The sequence below is a fragment of the Balaenoptera ricei genome, chromosome 9, assembly GCF_028023285.1.
Source record: "Balaenoptera ricei isolate mBalRic1 chromosome 9, mBalRic1.hap2, whole genome shotgun sequence".
Lineage (NCBI taxonomy): Eukaryota > Metazoa > Chordata > Mammalia > Artiodactyla > Balaenopteridae > Balaenoptera > Balaenoptera ricei.
This window is the reverse complement of record NC_082647.1, coordinates 76526993-76549105: the sequence shown is the minus strand read 5'-3', so window position 1 is coordinate 76549105 and position 22113 is coordinate 76526993. Positions and strand designations below refer to the sequence as shown.

Genomic DNA, 22113 nt, shown 5'->3' with positions numbered 1-22113 from the left:
TATTTGCTAACGAATCAACGGACAAAGGATTAATCTCCAAAATGTATAAACAGCTCATGCAGCTCAATATTAAAGAAACAAACAACCCAATCCAAAAATGGGCAGAAGACCTAAGTAGACATTTCTCCAAAGAAGACATACAGATGGCCACGAAGCACATGAAAAGCTGCTCAGCATCACTAATTATTAGAGAAATGCAAATCAAAACTACAATGAAGTATCACTTCACACCAGTTAGAATGGGCATCATCAGAAAATCTACAAACAAATGCTGGAGAAGGTGTGGAGAAAACGGAACCCTCTTGCGCTGTTGGTGGGAATGTAAAGTGATACAACCACTATGGAGAACATTATGGAGGTTCCTTAAAAAACTAAAAGTAAAATTACCATATGATCCAGCAATCCCACTACTGGGCATATGCCCAGAGAAAACCATAATTCAAAAAGACACATGCACCCTAAGCTTCATTGCAGCACTCTTTACAATAGCCAGGTCATGGAAGCAACCTAAATGCCCATTGACAGACGAATGGATAAAGAAGAGGTGGTACATATATACAATGGAATATTACTCAGCCATAAAAAGGAACGAAATTGGGTCATTTGTTGAGATGTGGTTGGATCTAGAGACTGTCATACAGAGTGAAGTGAGTCAGAAAGAGAAAAACAAATATCGTATATTAATGCATTTATGTGGAACCTAGAAAAATGGTACAGATGAACCGGTTTTCAGGACAGAAATAGAGACACAGATGTAGGGAACAAATGTATGGACACCAAGAGGGGAAAGCGGCGGGTGGGGGTGGTGGTGGTGGTGTGGTGAATTGGAGATTGGGATTGACATGTATACACTGATGTGTATAAAATTGATGGCTAATAAGAACCCATTGTATAAAAAAAAAATGAAATTCAAAAATTAAAAAAAAAATACCATTAAGAAAATAAAGGGGCACGTCACAAACCAGGAGAAAATATTTGCAAAACAAATATAAATCCAGAATATATTAAAAACACTTAAAACTCAATAAGACGTATAACCTGATTATAAATGGGCAAACAACTTGTAGAAACACTTCACAAAAGAAGATATATGAATGACCAATAGGTTCATGGAAAGATATTCAACATTAGTTATCATAGAAATGTAAATTGAAATGATGAAATGCCAGTATATACCCACTAGAATGGCTAAAATTTTAATTAATTAATTAATTAATATATTTTTTGGCTGCGCTGGGTCCTCATTGCTGCACGTGGGCTTTCTCTAGTTGCGGTGAACGGGGGCTACTCTTCGTTGTGGTGCGCGGGCTTCTCATTGCGGTGGCTTCTCTTGTTGCGGAGCTCGTGCTCTCGTGTGCAGGCTTCAGTAGTTGTGGCTCGCGGGCTCTAGAGCACAGGCTCAGTAGCTGTGGCGCACGGGCTTAGTTGCTCCACAGCATGTGGGATCTTCCCGGACCAGGGCTCACACCTATGTCCCCTTCATTGGCAGGTGGATTCTTAACCACTGCGCCACCAGAGAAGTCCCTAGAATGACTAAAAGTTTTAAAGGTGTTAATATCAAACAGATGTTGATGAGGGTTAGAGGAACTGAAAATCTTATAAATTGTTGCTGGAAATGTAAAATAGTGTAGCCATTTTGGAAACAGTTTGGCTGCTGTTGTTGTGTGTGTGCATGTGTGTGTGTGTATAAAGTTAAAATATGTAGTTATTATATGACTTAGTAACTCTACTCCTAGGTGTTTTACCAAGGTAAATAAAAAGGTTTGTATACAAATCGTTCCAGTTACTGTTGCTGCATAACCATCCCAAATTTAATAGTGTAAATTAAAGTCATTTTATTATGCTCTTGGATTCTGTAGGTCAGGATTTCAGAAAAGGCACATGAAGATGACTTTTCTCTCTTTCACAATGTCTGTGGCCTCAGCTGAGAAGGTTCAAAGGCTAGGGGTAATCTGACAGCTGGGGGCTAGAATTATCTGAAGACTCCCTCACTCCCAAGTCTGATGGTTGATACTGACTGTTAACTGGGACTCAGTAGGATTGTCACTGGAGAACACCTACATGTGGTCTTCCCATATTACTCTTTGGGCATTTTCGTAATACAGTGGATAGGTTCCAAGAATGATGGTCCCACAGAAAATCAGGTAGAAGCTATATCACCTTATATGATCTAGCCATAGTAACAAGCTTGCCTAGATTCAGGGAGAGGTTACATTGATTCTACTTCTTGAAGAAAGGTGTGTCCAAGTCATCTTGTAAGAAGACTATGTTGTGGTCATCCTCAGACAATATAGTCTGCCACATGAATATTTATAGCAGCTTGGTTCATGATAGCTCCAAACTGGAAGTAATCCATGTGCCCATCAACAGGTGAATAGGTAAACATATTGTGGTATATTCATACAATAAAAAAAGAATAAACTATTGCTATACTCAACAGCATGAATAAATCTCAGAAACATTATGCTGAGAAAATGAAGCCAGACGCAAGTATACATAATGTATGATTCCATTTATATGAAGTTCTTGAACAGACTGAAGTAATCTATAGTGGTAGAAATCAAATCAGTAGTTGGCTGGGATAGGGGGTTGAAGGATTGACAGGAAAGGATGTATGCATAGAACTGTACACTTAAAATGTGTACATTTTATTGTGTATAAATTATACCTCAAAGTTGATTTCTAAAAACTAAAAAAAAAATGTTGTGAGGGGAGGTAGGAATTAAAAACAAGCATACAACTCTTTTGAGAAGTTTGAGTATAAAACAGAAGCAGAGAAATGTGAAAATAGCTGAAGAGGAAATAAGGTTGAGAGTTTTTTAGGGGGAGTGAGCTAGTAGAGAGGGAGAAATTTAATTAGGGAGAGAAGGAGACTCGTTGGAGCAATTTCTTTAGGTAGACAAGAAAGGATGGTTGTGGTGTGTAATTCAAAGGATTGGCCGCAGATAGGATCATGGACAGTTCATTTATAGTTAACAGAAGGGGAGATGGAGTATAAAGATACAGATGCTTTAAGATTGGTAGACATTTGGAGGTTTGTGGAAGTTCTCTTCTGATTGGTCAGTGAAGTAGGAATTAAAATCATCAGCTGAGAGTAGGAATGGGGAGATGGTTTTGGGGTTTTGAGGATCAGGTAGAATGCACGAAACAATTAAATGGGACAGTAGCAAAGTGAATGGGCTGTGGGGAGGAGGACACTGCATGATTGCCAGGCAGCAGTAAGAGCTCGAGTCAGGTTCTTGGTCATAAGCTTCAGGTGTTGTTTTAGTTGTTCTCTCCACCTTGTTCAGCTGCATGGGTGCTCACATGGACTAGGTGGAGAGTTGGATTTTACCAAAATTATATTTTTGCTAAAGGAGTAAAACTAGTAAGAGCAAAGGAGTTGAGGGAGCATATTCAAAATGGTGATTATAATTGACTAAAGAATTTGTAATGGGTAAGGAGAGAAAGGAGAAGGTTGGAAGGTGACATTAGATTCAGGTATGGTCAAAACGTTTTGGGGTCTGAGTACATAAAAGTGTGTGCCGAAAAGATAAGAGGAGCGATCAGAGTGGGTAATGACAAGGGCTAGGGTAATGGTTCTCCAAGTATCATCTTGAGACCTCTCGGGGTCCTGAAGACCCTTTCATGGTGTCTGCAAGCTCAAAACTATTTTCATAATAATACTTGGACTTTTGTCTTTTTCACTCCCATTTATGAGTAGACAGTGGCTACATGATAAGTGATGACTAATGAAATATGTGCTCATGTGTTCTTGTGCTTTTAAATTTTGTTTTGTTTTTGAATACAGTAAATGTCAATTGGATTGGATCCTAGAACAGAAATACATCAGAGCCTCAATAATGTTTTAAACAATTTTAGATTTATAGAAAAGTTTCAAAGATAGTACAGAGAATTCCTCTATACCCCAAACCCAGTTTCAGTTTCTCCTAATGTCATCTTATATTGCCATTGTACATTTGTCATTACTATTACTTTACTATTAACTAAATTTCAGACTTTTTTTTTTTTTTTATTACTCTCTCTTTTCTTTTCTAGGATCCAATCCAGGAGACCATATTGCATGTAGTTGTTATGTCACCTTAGTCTCTCTGGTCTGTGAGTCTCAGCATTTTTTATTTTTCATGACTTTTTAGTTTTGAGGAATATAGGTCAGATATTTTGTAAAACATCCCTCAAATTGAGTTTCTTCTAATGTTTGTATCATGATTATACTGGGTTTATGGCTTTTTAGAGGTAAGGTGCCCTTCTCATCATATCAAGGGTACATGATATTCACATGACATCATGGATGATGTTAACCTTGATCAAGGCAGTTTTTATCAGATTTCTCCACTATAAAGTTACTGTTTTCCTCTTTCCATACTCTCTTCTTTGGAAGGAAATCACTATGTCCAGCCCATTCTCACTGGGGAGGCAGAGACTAAACTCCTCCTAGAGGGGAAAATACCTATATATATTATTTGGAATTCTTCTGAAAAAAAGATTTGTCTCTTATTCTCTAATATTTATTTATTTATTTAGTCATTTATTTATATCAATATGGACTCATGTATATTTATTTTATACGTTGGGTAATAATTCACTACTACGTTATTTGTTCTGTTGCTCAAATTGTTCCAACTTTGACCACTGGGTGTTCTTTCAGGTTGGCTCAATATTTAAAAGTATAAATGTTTGGTCTAGTTTATGATCATAGGATTGAGTTCCTGAGGCAGGGAAGAAGACAGTATTGTTGTAGGAGATTTTTAGGAATTAAGAGTTCAGGGAGTGAGAAGGCAGAGTAGTTTCAAAGCATGACAGTGAGCCAGAGCTAAAATCATCTAGAAACAAAAGGGAGGGATTGAATGATAGATGACAGCTTTGAGTTTCGGAACAGCGTTGGGTGGATGGTTCGAGGGGAGAGAGGGAGAATGATCTGAAATGGTAATATTACCTCTAGGGCCAGTGGTTTCTTCCAGGGCTATGAGAGGAAAAGCAGTCCTCTTTGAGAAGATTGCAGGGAAAGCAGTGTCTTCAGAGGAGAGCCAGGCTTCTTGTTAGAACAAGAAGAAAGTGACAGTGAGAGAACTGGTGAAGATATAGAGGATTTTGCTGGTAACAGATTGTCAATTCCGGAAGGCACAGTGAAAGAGAACCTCCTTCCAGAATTAGGGTGGAATAGGAGATGAAGGTAAAATAGAGGGCCCACAAAGAGTTACGAAGATCAGTGTGCAAGGGCTGAGTGTAACCTGGGAGCTGTAGTTTCTTGTGGTTCCTGACATCAACAGGGGGGAAGGGAAAATGACTTTAGTCCTGGTGGAGGCAGGTAGTGGTGGCGAGGCTGTGAAAGTGTCTGGGGGGAGCTGTTTTGAGGTCTCCCTTTTGAGCTCTGCAGAGGAAGGCAAAGAAGTATGGAGAGGGACAATTTTACTGAGTATTCATGTGAACTCAGTTATGCAATTGAGGGCTCCCATTTGATCTCTATCAAGTGAACGATAAGAGGCCTGGAGCTGTCTGGTGTTACTAATGTATAATATATATACAGAAAACTGCACAAAACATAAGTGTTCAGCTTGATGAATTTTCACTAAATGAACACACCTGTGTAACCAGCACTTAGATCAAGAAACAGAATATTACCAGAACCCAAGAATTAACTGCCTCAAGAGCAACCACTCTTCTGATTTTTAACAAAATTGATTAATTTTGCCTGTTCTGGAAGTTTATATAAATGCAATTGCATAGCAGTGCTCTTGTTTGCCTTCCTTTTCCCAATATTGTGACATTGATGTAGTTATAGTTTGCTTATTGTCGTCGTGTAGAACTCCATGTATGATATACTATAATTTATCCATCCTACTCTTGATGGACACTTGGTCTCTTTCTAGTTTTTGACTGTTTACAAAAACTGCTGCTGTGAATGTTCCTGAACATATCTTTCAGAGACATATATTTACATTTCTGTAAGGTATATATATATATATATATATATATATATATATATATATATATATATTTATTTAAAATGAATTAATTTATTTTCTGCTGTGTTGGGTCTTCGTTGCTGCGTGTGGGTTTTCTCTAGTTGCAGCAAGTCGGGGCTACTTTTCGTTGCAGTGGCTTCTCTTTGTTGCGGAGCACGGGCTCTAGGCTCACGGGCTTCAGTAGTTGTAGCACGTGGGCTCTGTAGTTGTGGCTCACGGGCTTTAGAGCACAGGCTCAGTAGTTGTGGCACACGGGCTTATTGCTCCTTGGCATGTGGGATCTTCCTGGACCAGGGCTCGAACCTGTGTCCCCTACATTGGCAGATGGGTTCTTAACCACCGGGCCACCAGGGAAGTCCTTGTAAGGTATATTTTTATGTGTGGAGTTGTTATAGAGTATGTGTGCGTTCAACTAGAGGATATTGCCAAAGTGTTTTCCGAGATACTGTACTAATTTACATCCATGCTAGCTGTGTATAAATATTCTGGTTGCTTCATATCTTTTTCAGCACTTGGTACTATCTCTTTCATTCTATCCATACTTGTAAGTGCGTGCGTGTGTGTGTGTGTGTGTGTGTGTGTGTGTGTGTGTTTGTGTGTGATATTTCCCTGATGACTAACAAATTTAAGCACCTTTTATATTAAGTTTCCATTTGGATAAGTGACATGCTTGCTTTTCCTATTGAATTTTCTGCCTTTTTCGTAATAATTTATGAGTTCTTTATATGTTCTGGATATGGGACTTTAGTCAGGTATGTCAATTGTAAGTATCTTCTCCCAATCTCTGGTTTTGCCTTTTCATTCTCACAGTAGTATCTTTTGATGAATAGAAGTTCTTCTCTTCCCCCCCACCCCCAGCTTTATTGAGGTATCATTGGCAAATAAAAATTATATACATTTAAGGTGTACGTGATGTTTTGATATACGGCAATCAAGCTAATTAACAAGTCTATCACCTCATGTAGTTACCATTTTTTTGTGTGTGCGTGTGGTGAGAACACTTAAGATCTGCTCTGTTAGCAAATTTCAAGGATACATTATTACTAACTATGGTTACCATGCTGCACATTAGGTTACCAGAACTTATTCATCTTATAACTGAAAGTTTGTACCCTTTGGCCAACATCTCCCCATTTCCACCACCCCCCTGGAAACCACCATTTTACTCTCTGTTACCACGAGTTTGACTTTTTTAGATTCCACGTACAAGTGAGATCTTGCAGTGTTTGTGTTTTTTGTCTGGCTTATTTAACTGAGCGTAAGGTCCCCCAGGTTCATCTATCTTGTTGCAAATGGCAGGATTTTCTTCTTTTTAAGGCTGAATAATATTCCATTGTGTGTGTGTTTGTGTGTATGTGTATCACATTTTCTTATCCATTCATTTGTTGGCAGACAGAAGTTCTTACTTTTAATGAATCCAATTTATAAAAACCCCTTTATGATTAGTGCTTTTGTGCCTCTTATTTAAAAATTGTTTGCCTATCTCAAGGTTATGAAAGTATTCTCTTATGTTTTCTCCTAAAATTTTTGTTTTACTTTTTAAAATTAGATCTGTGATCCAGCTGCAACTGACTTTTCCATATGGCATGAGCTATAGGTTATGGTTCTCTCCCCACCCCGTACCCCATGTAGCTGTCCAGTTGACCTAGTTCCATTTTTTTATAAAGACTACCCTTTCCCTACTGAATTACAGTGTCACTTCGGTAATAAATCAGGTGATCATGTATGTGTAGGTCTGTTTCTGGTCACTCTAAACTGTTCCATTTTCTTTTTTGGTAATAATATGATGATAATATGATAATACTTTATAGTAATACCACACTGGCTTAATTACTATGGTTTTGGTAAGTTTTATAGTAAGCCTTGATATTTAGAAATCCAAGTCCTCCAACTCTGTTGTTCTTCAAGATTGCTTTGACTATTCTTGATCCATTTGCATATGCCTCTTGATTCCTTTTAACCTTTTAAAAATTAATTTTAACTAGAGAATTATTTTGAATTTTTGTAAAAATTTTACCTCCCCAATTCTGTGTAACTTGATGTAGTGTCGTTCTAGTTGTGATTGCTTTCTGTCCTAATTTACTAGATAAACAGTGGATAAATACAAAAGAAAACTCATGTGCATTTATATTTACCTTGCTTCATTTTGCTTCAAACAAACAAACATGTATAACAGGATAAAAATAGGTAGAAAGAAAATAAAGGTAAGTGTATAATATAAAATGATAAATAAAATTAATCTTGGCCTGCTTACAGAGTTAGGGCAGAAACTTTGACTCCCATTTTATTAAAATCAAAGCAAAGAGAATCTGTAATGAGATTCACAGTATCCATAATATAAAAGCAAACCAGGACTTCCCTGGTGGCACAGTGGTTAAGAATCCACCTGCCAATGCAGGGGACACGGGTTTGAGCCCTGGTCCAGGAAGATCCCACATGCCGCAGAGCAACTGAGCCCGTGCGCCACAACTACTGAGCCTGTGCTCTAGAGCCCGCGAGCCACAACTACAGAGCCCACGTGCCACAACTACTGAAACCTGTGCGCCTAGAGACCGTGCTCCGCAACAAGAGAAGCCACCGCCATGACAAGCCCGCACACTGCAACGAGAGCAGCCCCTGCTTACCGCAACTAGAGAAAGCCCGTGCACAGCAACGAAGACCCAACGCAGCCAAAAATAAAAATAAAAATAAATAAATTAACAAAAATCAGCTACTACAATTTAAAAAAAAAAAAGAAAAAGTAAACCACTTACTCTAAAGGAGAGTTTTTCCTGGTATTGAAAAATGAAGATGTGATTTTTCTCCTTTGGATTTTAAAGGGAAGAACGTGATCTAACAGGGTTTTCAGTAACATTTTGGGCATAATTCCAAAGCCCAGTTTATTTGAATGGACAGTTCTATAAAATCAATAATATGGTACAAATATGTGGTTTTCTAATTGTCTGGCTTGATCCAAGGATAAAATTTAGAATAAAAAAGGGCTATTTTTTATCCTGAAAAAATAAAATGCATATCTCTCGAGTAATTCTTCATGTATGAATAAATGAATTAATGAATATATATATTTTTCTTAACCATTTTTTTAATGGAAATTAGACAACAGAAACATTAGAATGTATTCTTTGTAAGAACCTGTGTTGTTCATTAAGAAGTATCTGTATACTTGGATAGACAGCCGAGCAGAGGCTATACAAGTTGATATTCTTCGATAATAATATTGCACAGTAATAACACTTTTATTGCAAGGTACTGTAATAAGTGATTTTATTTACATTTTTCCATTTAATCCTCACAATAATCCATTGAAAGTAGGTACTGTGGTTATCCCTATTTCGTGAATGAAAAAAGTAAGGCAAATAACCTGCCCAAGGTTATACTATAAATAAGAATAGAATCAGGATTCAGTTTCTGTCAATTCTGTCCTGGTTTCTACTACATGATAATGCTGATTAAAATTAAGAAGGATAATGCAGGGTTTGTGCCTGACTTAGGAGGTTAGGAAATTCAGCTAGAGCTAATAAAGTTTCCCCTCAAGAAACAGTTTTTAAGTTCATTCTCCTATAGGTGGATGGGTGAAGAAAACTACATTGTACTTTGACAAAAGTTTTGCTTGAGATAAATTTGTTTTGCATTTCCTTTAGCTTCCTTTTTTCTTATTTATACTTAAGTAAATTCCAATCTTATGAATATCTATTGTTAAGACTAAGGTCATTATCTTGGATATTACCACTTTTACTTTGTTTTATGAATATTAAGCTTTCAGGGAACCAAGTGGCTTAACCTAGATAGATTGTTACTGTAGTAAAGAACTGAAATATAAACAAATTAAATTAATGCTTTCTATAAAGTTAGTTTTGGATGCATGTCTTTTTATATTTTCACAGTTTTAAAATGTTTTCTGCAGTTTTTTTTTTTTTAAATTTATGTATTAATTTATTTATTTTTGGCTGTGTTGGGTCTTCGCTGCTGTGTGCAGGCTTTCTCTGGTTGCGGCGAGTGGGGGCTACTCTTCATTGCGGTGTGCAGGCTTCTCATTGCGGTGGCTTCTCTCATTGCGGAGCAGGAGCTCTAGCCGTGGGGGCTTCAGTAGTTGGAGCACGCGGTAGTTGTGGCACACGGGCTTAGTCGCTCCGCGGCATGTGGGATCTTCCTGGACCAGGGATGGAACCCGTGTCCCCTGCATTGGCAAGCAGATTCTTAACCACTGCGCCACGAGGGAAGTCCCTCTGCAGTTTTCTTAAGATGCATTATCTATTTGGAATTATTTAATTGAAACTAGGGAAAAAAGTCCAGTATGTTTTGCAGCTGGTATTACTAAAAGCTAAATGAAAAATTGCAGAGCCAATTTCATCATGTTATGATATTTATACTTTTGTCAAAATTCTTGCATTTTAATGCTTGTTTGTGCACATTGGTTTTGAAATGAACCCAGTAATTTATGTTTGAAACTGCTTTAGTTTCACAAGTAACAAAGTAGCTAAATTTTATAGGATTACTTCTATTCTTGGTAATCTGACTATAAAGAAAATATATTCAAAATTTTAACATTTTTCTATGTTAATTTTCAGGTTGAAGGTTTAGAACAGATGTGGAAAGATGTTCACTTCAGAGAAAGGGGTTGTGGAGGAATGGTTGTCAGAGTTTAAGGTAATATTTACTGTTTTAATATAATAGTTATATTCCAAAGAAGTTGTGTCTGGGGTTTAAATTCCAGTGACTTTTTTTTTTTAATGACTAAAAAGCTAAATATCTGTGGAAGCAAAAGAATTTTCCAAAAACTCTTATTAGGGAATTATTTACACATAGTAATCTTTCCTAGGAAATTGACTCCTGTTTTCAACAAGTAGTTTAGTTTGTTTTCTCCCTTTTATGGCAGCACCACAAAGAATAGTTAAAGTCTCAAAGTTGATGTCACTCTCTCCAACCACCATGAAAGATTCACTGTTGAAATGTTTCTCCCAATTTGGGGGGCACTGGGAGTGGGCAGATAAACGATAAGGAGAAGATGGGAAGATATTTGCCCAACTTTCTATCAGTACATCTTTCTCTGGTTGGCTAACCCAGTGCCTGTATAAGTGGTTTATAAATTTTGGTTACTTGATGAAGAAAAATGTAACTCTGTTTTCTTGTCTCATGAACTCTTCTTTATGATAGTTAAAATAGTGTTCCTTTAACCAGTTAACTAACTTCTTTTTGTCCTCTGGGTCCTGCTGTTACACATAATTATGTGAGCTTCCTGATCATGAACCACAGGAAGGAAGGGTTTGGGCTGAAATTGTCATTTTTTGTCCAGCCAAGTTAGCCCAAGGCCTCGGACAGAAGTCAGACTTATTGGCTTGTTTCAGTGAGGGACACTATACAATAGGTACCCTGTAGGCATCTCACCAAACAAAGGAAAAAATAAAATTGTTACAGGATTTTCAGGAAAGGTGGAGTTGAGGTGAAATTTAAATTAAACAGTATTTTGATAGACTCAAAACAAAGCAGAGCTATGTGTAATGGGGTTAAAATCTGGCCTGGACTGTGAAGTGGACCCAGGGTCACGTTGTCTTGGGAACTACAAAGTTAACATCTTTGTGGAATGTTGGGTTCAGAAACCCCTTATCTGAAGCCTGCTTCTCTGTGTCTAGGTGACTTAGATCCTCCCGCCAAGAGTGGGATGTTTCATTCTTACCTATATATGTTTAAATGACAAAGTTCTTGATATCTGTGATTTTAGATTACAAGGCTTCTCACTGAGTAAGAATACAGTAATTCAAAAATGGAGGTTGTTATGACACTTTTTAGCTGCAGTATGTCCTTGAGAGAAGCAATGTTTCCTGTTAATTTTGTAGCTGGCCTTACCCGTCATTATCTCATCCTGATGAATGACAAAGGTTTTCATTTTCTCAGCTTTTATAGTCATGAATTGAATATCTTTCTGTGGATCCCCTAACTCATCATAAAGTGATGTAGTTATACATGCACTTATAAAAGGGCACTGTATATAGCATACATATTTTAATAGTTTGATTAAATCTGGTGTGTGCCTTTTTTTCCTACATATGTTGTCTTTGTGTTTTTAAGCTTTTTTCCTGCTTCAAGAGTGCTTAATATGGTTCATTACCATGATTTTTTTTTTTTTTTGGCAAGTTGATTAAAATTGTCAAGTTTAACAGTTGAATACCACTTCTAGGGCATTCTTATATTAATGATGAAGTAAAATTTGCAAAAGCAAATAGAGCCAGTTAGCCATTCTTTACTATGGGAGTTGTGTCAAGAGGGCTCGATAAAGGATGTGGGGCTTAGGGGAGGATCAACTATTAAGGCAAATAACTGAAAATCATGACTAATTCTCTTCCCTTCCCATCTTTTTGTTTATTTCCTTCCCTTCCTGGGAAGGAAACTTTTCCTTGAGAGGAGGGGAGTAAAATCCTGGGCCCCATGAAATAAAAAGTTATTTAACTTTACCCTAACCCGCCAAAATTAAATTTACCCAATTTTCAATCAATTTGACATAACAAATGATTTAAATTATTGTCAAGTATAAGGGAAGATATTTCCTATTCCTTGGTTAATTTGGTAGGCATTTCTAAAAACTATTTTGAATTGTGTTAATGTGTGTTGAATTCAGCTCTGTTTTATGTTTGATGAAGAGATTAAGGTTACCAGACAAAATCAGCAGCATAGTAAAAGTGACAGAAGATAGGAAAGTGCATGAGAACAAATCTCCCAAGTATACTTTTAAAATTGAATATCTTGTTTTTTGAAATGATTTGTGATGTTAATTGTATATTTTGGTGAAAATATTTAAGAAATAAAGTTTAGGGATCATCTGTCTATCTATCTATCTATCTATCTATCTATCTATCTATCTATCTATCTATCTATGCCTCTGCTTGGTTGTTTAATCTAATAACTGTGGTGCTAATAAGGCCAAGGTCATCATGATTAATAAAGTAAGTGGTACAGAGTACATGGGGCTGAGAAGTCAGACACCCTTTGGTCTAATCATAATTGTTCCTCTAGGTGGTTTTATGATGTTGGACAAATCACATAACTTCTTTGGGTCTCAGTATCCTCACCAGAAAAACTGAAATAGGTGGTCTGTGAAGATGTTTTTAGCTCTGCACTGTTCCATGGGTACAGTCTGAACTCCCAACCTCATAACCTCACTCTACATTCTCTCAAATGCACAAAGACAATGCAGTTTGCTTTGTGCAATTTTTTTTTCTTTTTTCTTTTTTGCCTTTTGAAAAACTAGTATTTACTCTAGCTATGGGCCCTCATTAATATTCTCTTAGTATACCAACAAAGAGAATTAGACTCAGACTTCATTATTTTAAGGTTTCATGAATAGTTAGTTCAATCTCTGTCTTTTCAAATATTTATTTGTAAAATATTATCTTTCAGATTGTATTGTGTTTTTCTTAATGTTATACGTAGATTTATCTGCCAGATTTTTGATTTTCTGGTAGTCACTGAATCACAATATGTGACTCAAAATCTAGTCTTATGTGTAATGTTGTTGGTCTGAGTTGTTTTATTTATTGGTTCTCCACCCATCTGTCCATCTTCATTAATTCTCTTCCACCCAACCCATATCACTTCCTTACATTTTATAAAAGCCATCTGCCAAATGATACTTTAGTATGAAGCATCTGTCTTCTTCAAATTTTGCCAAGACTAACTTCCTACCATAATTTCCCATTATAACTTCTTTTGTCTCCAGTTCTGCCTTCTGAAAAGTGAGAAAGCTTAGCTGGTATTTAAGAAGGCCAGTACCTTTGAACTAGTACAGTGTAAGAAAATTTAAAGGTTTGCTGTCATGGTATTTAAATCCATAGGCTCTTTTAGATCTTAAGGTTTTCAAAGCACTGTTCATAAACACAGCAATTGTATTTTCTCTCCTTCTATAGACAAAAGTAACTTTTCCCACATTCACAAAATGAAATAATGACAGAATTGTGATAAAATACAATAGTCCACTACACTAATTTTTAGGAGATCCTTCCTCTCATTTAGCAGTAGTAGCCTAGGCCCAGGATATTTTCTAGAACTTGTCTTTTCAGAAAAGAGCTGTCCTTTTGCTTTTGGCGGTTTCACAAAAAATATTTTACCTCATGAGGGTTAATTGATACATAAACTGAAAATTGTAGTTCACATTTTTTTTGTTTTTAACTTTTTTATTTTTATTTTTTGGGCACATGACGCAGCATGTGGGATCCTAGGTCCCTGACCAGGGATCGAACCCAGGCCTCCTGCATTGGAAGCGTGGAGTCTTAGCCACTGGACCACCAGGGAAGTCCCAGTAGTTCACATTTTTAATGACTCTTCCAGTTTTAGCCTAGATAGTGTATGTAATAATCTTTCTATTCACTAATCATTTTTTGAGATTTATTTTTCAATTCAGTTGGTTTAAAATTTTATGTTTAGACACGCATGTGCACGTGTGCACATACACACACATATTAATGTGTTTTACATGTATACTTAGGTTCGTTATCATTCAGGTGATTGGAAATCTGTTGTTTATTTGACTATTATTCCCTTTTATATAAGTTCCACCAATATTAGGTTACTCTTGATCAAATAACGGAAATGGAATGTTGCCTGGAAATTTTTTGCTACATGCTTTTGAAATACTGAAGAAAGCCCTAATCTCCTCTTTGTGTAAGCAGCTGCAGTGAAACTCCCCGCTTCCCCCACCCCCCGCCCCGCCCTGGAAGAATTGTGGAAGGTTCCCAGATAGTTCACATTTACTTACCATTCTGGTAAACAAAACTATCTTAATAAATTAAAAAAAGAAGCTATTCACTTATATATCCTAAGGTGAAATGTGACCTATTTTTAAAGAATCTACTGAAGAGTAAACAGTGACAGTATTTATTTCTTATTTTGTTCATCTATATAAATGTCTTCAAAGATTTGAGTACGAGGCTTTGTGCTGAATGCTGTGGATGGAAAGATAAGATAATTCTTGCCCTCAAGGAGTTCACAGTAGGGTAAAAATGAACCAAATGTCCTTATTATAAAAATTAATGCTGTTTAATTTTCTATGTCTATTTATGCACACACACACCTATATACACTAACCATAACCCATTTTAAATCACGAAATACTAGGATGTGGGACATGTGAGAAATAGTGTATATCTTGGAATGACTGTTAGCAATATCTTGAGATATTATATCTACTGCAGGATTAACATTGTTGATTAATTGGTTGATTGATAGAAATAATTTTCATAGGAAAAAATAATGACTTGGGAGACAGAAGTTGTTAAGGAAGGTGTATACTCTAGAAGGATAGGTTTTTATCGTTTGTTATAATGAAGTGGGTTTTTGTTTTTTGTTTTTCTTCAGATTTCCCTACTACTTTTATCCTAAACCGTCTGACTTACTACTGGAGTTTTATCTCTTCCCATTCCTCTCTGGTCATAGTGTCCTTTCTGAAAGGGTGGCTCTGTGATTAGTTGCTGATATTTTAAATGGCATTAAGAACACTAGTTTGTTGGTAGTGTGGCTGTCTTTTTCTCCAGTTCTGAGAGTAAAAAATTTCCCCCCAATTCTGTAAAGTAGAACAGTCTTACTTAACAGTCACAACATGTAACTCAGGAGTTACTTTGATAGATGATCTGTGGCTTTAAGGTTTGAAACATTAGATCCTTATATAACATGTTTATTAAGAAACAGGATAAAATACTGCTAATAAGATTGGTAACCTGTATAATGACACAAAAAAATGTATCTCTGGCTTTACAAATGATTTGTATTCTTATTTCTAACCCCAAACTGTGATCAAAGATGAAGTGTTGATGTTAATTTATGTCCCTGTTGATGTTGAGGTTTAAATATATCTTTTATTTTATTTTTACAATTTTTTTGTTGAGATATAATTCACATAATGAAAAATTCACTATTTTAAGGTGAAAATACAGTGGTTTTTAGTGGTTTCACAATGTTGTGCCACTAACACAAGCATCTAATCCTAGGACATTTCCATCACCTCCAAAAGAAACTCCATACCTCGTTAGTCACTCCCAATTCTTCCTTCTCCCAATTCCCCGTCCCCCAATCTCTGGCAACAACTAATCTGCTTTCTGTATTTGGATTTGTCTATTCTGGACATTTCATAAAAATAAAATGTATTTTTTAAAATTTGTTTAGACACTACCAGAAACATCTTTACCAAATTATGCTACAAATTTGAAAGACAAGAGTTCTTTAGTTTCATCTCTCTATAAAGTTATCCAGGAGCCACAAAGTGAGGTAAGTACTCGAACAGTTTATTGTGCTAGTAGTATTCATTTGATTGATTTTTTAATTTGTTACTGTGAAAAATAACACATATATTAAAAAGGGTAAGAAAAGTATAGTTTAAAGAATTGTAATATATATTCTGGAGTGTTTAGCTGATTACTTTTGAGAAGTGGATAGAGGGATAAGAGGAGAATACTTTATGTGCAGAAAAATGGCAGAATAAAAAAAATTATAATAAAATGAGCTCCAGTGTACCATCACCCAGGCCAAGAAATAGAATTGTTACCATATTCCAAAGCCACCTCTGAACATGTTCCTGCTCATCTACCTATGTATTACGTATGTAGGTATCTGTCTGTCTACCTATCTATATATCTATCTGTCTTGCTGGAGATAGCCTTGGAAAGTCTGGGTCACTGCATTCATTCATTCATTCAGCAAATATTTGTGTGCCCATTATGAGCCAGCTACAGTTCTAGGCAACAGAAAATCAAAGATGAATAATAGCACATGGTCTTTATCCCGTAAGAGGAAAGGGAGGAAATATGTAAATACATGCTTTCAAGGTAATGCCTAACTGAGTCTAGATGGATTTGCACATGTTTTCCAGGTGTGGAAAGTAAAAGGACATTCCAAGCTGTAGGGATAGTATATGGAGGCCTGAGAAAATGTGAGGAATTTGAGGAGTAGCAAGTAGTTTGGTCCTGCTGGTGTTTTTCCCAGTCCTTTCTTCTTTTCTCTGCCCGCCCCTCCACCCCACCCCGCATTTCCTTTTCTTTTTTAGATAGCAAATTTAGTTTGAAGGTGACAAAATGATCTATGCTCCAGATTCTGGTGCTTATAAATCCCACCATTCATAGTAGAAATATAATAGGTAAGGATTGGAAATAGTGAGGAAAATCAAAAGGCATGGCATTCAGATAAAAGCAAATAGGCTAATGCAGTAGTTAACAAGAGATGAAAGACTGTTGGGAACTGAAGCTGGAAAGATAGGTTTAGGTTGTAACCATGGCAGGCCTAGAGTTCCATCATAAGCAGTTTAGACTCCCCCCCCCCCCCACTGATGACTTGACCAGATTATTGTTTTAGGAAGGTGGCTATGTGGAGGACAGATTGGAGAATGGAAAAAATGAAAGCAAGAAGACTAGGAGGCTATGACAACAGTGTAGGAGGGCTGTTGAGAACCTGAACTAGGGCAGTGTCAGTGGGAATGGAAAGAGGTGGAGTAGAGAGGAGGAGTATGAGGTATACATTCTTTTTATACTTGAGTTTGGTAGGTGAAACAATAGGCTCTAAGACCACTAATCCTATTATCTAGGGGTAAAACAACTTACAGCCTGGCGTCTAGTCCTATGTGGACCTATATGCCTTTGGGATGAAACTATCAAAACTAGAGTCTTTTGTTATTTGAGTAGGTAACCTCTTTTGGAGGGGGTCTAGAATAACCCAGCTTCTACTGATTATTCCATAAAGAAGATTATAAAGATTATGAATTTTAGGTGCTGAAAAAAAGATTAGGGATTATATTGACAAGACAAAAACTTTAACTGGAATAACTAAATAGAACAATCATATTTTGCTTGTCCCTTCCTCCTTCCCAAAGCTTCTTAATTTGTATAGTAGTTTGTTTTCTTGAAGGGTTTTAGTTTTTGAAGTATTTGGGTAGAAGCTGTTTTACAGTTTTCCATGTTTATTTGAGAATTATTTTACCAAATGGAGCAAGTATAGCTGTGTGCTTTAGTATTTTTTTTAAACAAATTAAGTCTTGTTTATCATTTACTGCTCAGTATTTTGAAAGACTTAAAAATTATGTCTCTAATGCAGTGTGTTTTAACCAGGCTGCTTTGGATAGAGGTAAATTTCTGATAGGCTACTTTGGTTCATAGCATTTCTTTCATTCAGATGACAGTGAGCTCTAATGGCTCAGAGCAGTATATCTCAAACTATTTGTGGTGAAGTACCAGTTTAAAATTTTTTTCCAATCTCTCACAGACCAATATGTGTACCTAATGTGCATGACAAGGATGCAACTCACACCACATGCGAGGTACCACATAAATTTGATAACCCCTAACTGATCCATACTCTGTTCAATAAGTCTGCTGATCACCCTCTTGGTTATTGCAGCCATATCAAGTTGCTATAAAAGTTTTAAAATATTTCCTCTCAATTTCTGTATTTATATAGTTGAGGACTGGTAATAGTTTGTAGATGGTCTTCAGTCCATGGACCACACTTTCAGAAGCACTGGTTTAGGAGGTTTTGCATGTAAGTTTGTTCTATGTTTTTAGCCTGATGAATGTGGTAAAGACAGTGTGTATTCTGTATTCTTGAAAAGACAACTCAGTCTTTAAAAATGTACTTAGAAGTGCTTCTAAAATATAGCAGTGTCTACTTTAACATCATAACCTTCCTTTTGCTCTTTAGAACATTTTGTGTCTTAAAGTGGAGATATTCCCGAAAAGTTGACATCATTGTCTTTTGGCATTTTTGAAATTTGGAACGTTGATTCTGCTGTTATTTGAAGTCTGGGAAATTTGGTATTCGGATTTTACAAGTAGTACTTTTTCATTGTTTAGTTAAATTCATTTAATAAATATTTATTGAACACATATAGTGTGCCAGAAATCACTTAGAAATGTAGCAGTGAACAAAATAGAACAAATTCTTTATCTTATAGATTAGAACTTGTATTCTGGTAGGTGAAAGAAACATTAAACAAATACCTAAATGTATAATAAAATGTCAGTGATAAAACTGTGACGATAAATAAAGCAGAGTAGGGGAAGTATGTGTTGGGACTGTGGAGGTGATGGTTGAATTAAGGTCTGAATGAATTAGAGGAAGAAAATAAAACTGGGGCAAGAGCTTTCCAGAGAGGGAATAGTAAGTGCAAACGCCCTGAGGCAGGTGTGGTGTGTGTGGCAGGCTCAAGAAACTGTAAAGAGGAAGTTTATGGATACAATGAAATTTCCTTAATCAGTGCTTTTAATTGACTAAGATAGGCATAGGATTAGAGGCTAACAATGCTCAAGTCTGTTATGAAACCAGCTGTTTTTTTTTGAAGAAGCCACATAAAATCTTTTTGGTGTTCTAGGCATAGCAAGCCCAGAGTGAGAGGAGGTCAGTTCATTGGCTACTGGCACCTGAAGAGTAGTGCCCTCCAACTTTTCTGTATCTGTTTCCTACCTGTATTCTCAGTAATTGTTCAATGCAAAAAAGGTTTGGAAGATTCTCTTGTGAATTTACCCAAACTTAGCTCTTTTCCATCTTTTATCCCTGCTTTAGTCATTTAAAGGCATTTTTATGATACATTTTTTACCATTAAAATTCTCTCTTAAGATACAGCTTCTTACTTATGAATAGATTGTTGTAAAAGTTCATTTGTAACTCAGTTGTTTTAGAATTCAGATTGTATTTTAGAATGGAAAGAAGGTACATTATGATTAGACCATAAAAAGGCCATTTAACACATCAAAATGTACTTGAGGTGCAGTTCTCTCTTAATAGTATTATGAAACCTACCCACCAAGTATAACAATGTTTTCATGAGAAAATATTTCAAAAATTCAAGCAAGACACTAGGAATACAGCATGTTCTAATGCTCCATTGCTTGCCTCAAATATATTCAGGTTAGATAAGTCAAACATTGATTGTGTTTCCCACATTGTGTATTGTTTTATTCTTTTCCGACATTTTTCAGGTATGTTTATAAAGGAGTTAGAAAGCCTTGGCTTCAGTCTGACTTTCGTGAGCTGTGTGATTTTTTTGGTTTTAGTTGATAGCTTCTTTGTCTCAATATCCTCGTGTAGAAAGTATACATGAGGGTAATGACATTGTACCATATAATATTGTGGGAATTAAATGGGTTCATATATGTGAACGTACTTTGCAAGCTGTAAAATCCTGCACAGATACTGGTATTTACCTCTAGTGGTTTGATATGCATAATTTCATCTAATCTCACTGCAATATATAACTTCTACATCCCTTTTGAATCTGTCTTCATTTGGTTCTGCTTTCATAAACCAAAACTCCATTTAATTTTAGACTTTAAACCAGTTTAAAAGGCCTTTTGGAGTGTTTTGATTAAAATTGATTATGTGTTCATGCAGCCTATTGAATAAATTTTCAGCATAAAGTTTCACAACTTTGCAAATATTTTTTAGACTATATTAATTGATTTAATCAAAGCTTTCCCTGGTATTTAGAGATGAGCGATATTACACCACAATACAAGATTATCGACCCTGGTCCACAAAGAAATTTTTAAAACTCCACCCTGAAAGCTAAACATTCCCCTACCAGCCTTTCTTCCACCATCCCCCTCTCCATTCTTCCAAATTCCTACCCTAAAAACTTTTCTTGCTATCTGTGAATGGGGTTACTTTGCCTCTGACCCTCCGGTTTCCTGTTGCCTTTGCCATGCCACAGTGGACACCTGTTGCACTCTGATGACCATTCTGAGAGTGGAAAAATGTTCCTTAACTGTCAGGAGATAGTTTTTCAATAGGAAAGACCAGTTTGATTTAGTCAATATTTATTAAAGTATAACTTTTTCTGTAATACTGACTTTAATTATACCCGGTTTGCTTTACATATTGAACTTTTTTGAAATCAAAACATCCACTTTAGTTCCTGTTCATTCCAATTATTGGTAGTAGAAAATCTGTTTCGTAAATTGACGTCAATCTATTGCCTAAGTTAGTGAAGTGAATGAACTCCTGTTCGCTGAAAATATAATAGTAGCCTGCTTGTTTGAAAAGTAGCCCTGACATATTCGTTAATGACTTGTGTGTGATGATTATATATGCTTTAAGATAATACTTACCTATAAGAGTCTCTTATCTTGACTTTCTGATTTTTTTAAAAAAGGTCTGTTATAAAGATACAGTCAGCTCTGTTAACTGGGTAACTGGGGGAGTGTGGTGGGGGGAAAAAAAGGCTATCAGTAAGTCCAAATCACGTTTAAAATAAAATGATAGCAACGTTTAGATCATCCAGGGGCAATTAACCATGGTTACAGTAAGAAACTAGACCTAGGGGCTTTATATTATTCCGCTTCTTCCTCCACATAGTGGTCATTGCTGTCCGATGCTGCCTAGTTATAACCCAGGAAGGCAATGAGACAGTAACTCCCTAGGACTCTCCTTTCAATTTCTCCAACCCTGTAGCCAATCATTTATACTGACATGTTTTATCTGGAAGCAAGGATATTCAGGAAGAAACTTCTCACAACCTATCTATTTTAGGAATTTTAGAAGATATGGTTTTAATAACAATACTACCTTCTAGCTACAGAATGTTTTAGAGTTTATAAAGTGCTTCCGTATACACTTAGTTTGCAGTTTGGCCTTCCGCTGGAGTTTATTACTAAATAGCTTAGCTGTGAATAGTTTTGTGCTTCCAAAAAATGGAAACATTTGTATATTTCAGTAATTACCAATCAGGGAAAACCTTTTATATTTCATGTATCAGTGTCATTCAAATACAGTCCAGTCCTTGAATGAATATTTTGTCTTTCTTCCAGTTGCTAGAACCTGTCTGTCACCAGCTCTTTGAATTCTATCGTAGCGGAGAGGAACAGTTGCTTCGATTTACACTGCAGTTTCTTCCAGAACTGATTTGGTGCTACCTTGCCGTCTCAGCCAGCAGAAATGTGCATAGCAGTGGATGCATTGAAGCTCTTCTCCTAGGGGTTTACAATTTGGTTTGTATTTAATGTAGTTAACAAAATGTTTTCTGACAAAAGCCAAGCATATAACCCTTTCAACAAAAATGAATACATAATGGCAACTATTTTTCATTTTAGTAAAGCTAATATTTGTTTTTAATACATCAAATGACTCATAGCTCATTCTCCCAAAAATAACTTTCTGGAGGTTGAAGGCTATATGGGCATAC

General features: G+C 36.2%; 1 protein-coding gene across 5 annotated transcripts in view; it reads left to right on the top strand.

Annotated features, from left to right (window-relative positions):
• Positions 1-22113, top strand: part of HYCC1 (hyccin PI4KA lipid kinase complex subunit 1) — a 92928-nt gene that overhangs the window by 36028 nt on the left and 34787 nt on the right. For 4 of the 5 annotated variants that reach the window (XR_009505072.1, XM_059933986.1, XM_059933985.1 and 1 more), the window contains exons 2-4: positions 10535-10613; positions 16116-16217; positions 21740-21919. Coding sequence is in view for 4 of the 5 variants with exons in the window: in XM_059933986.1 (XP_059789969.1) it covers positions 10563-10613; positions 16116-16217; positions 21740-21919 (333 nt within the window). In the remaining variant the exon portion in view is untranslated. The remainder of the gene's footprint in view (positions 1-10534; positions 10614-16115; positions 16218-21739; positions 21920-22113) is intronic. The other variant, XM_059933987.1, reaches the window with a different exon arrangement.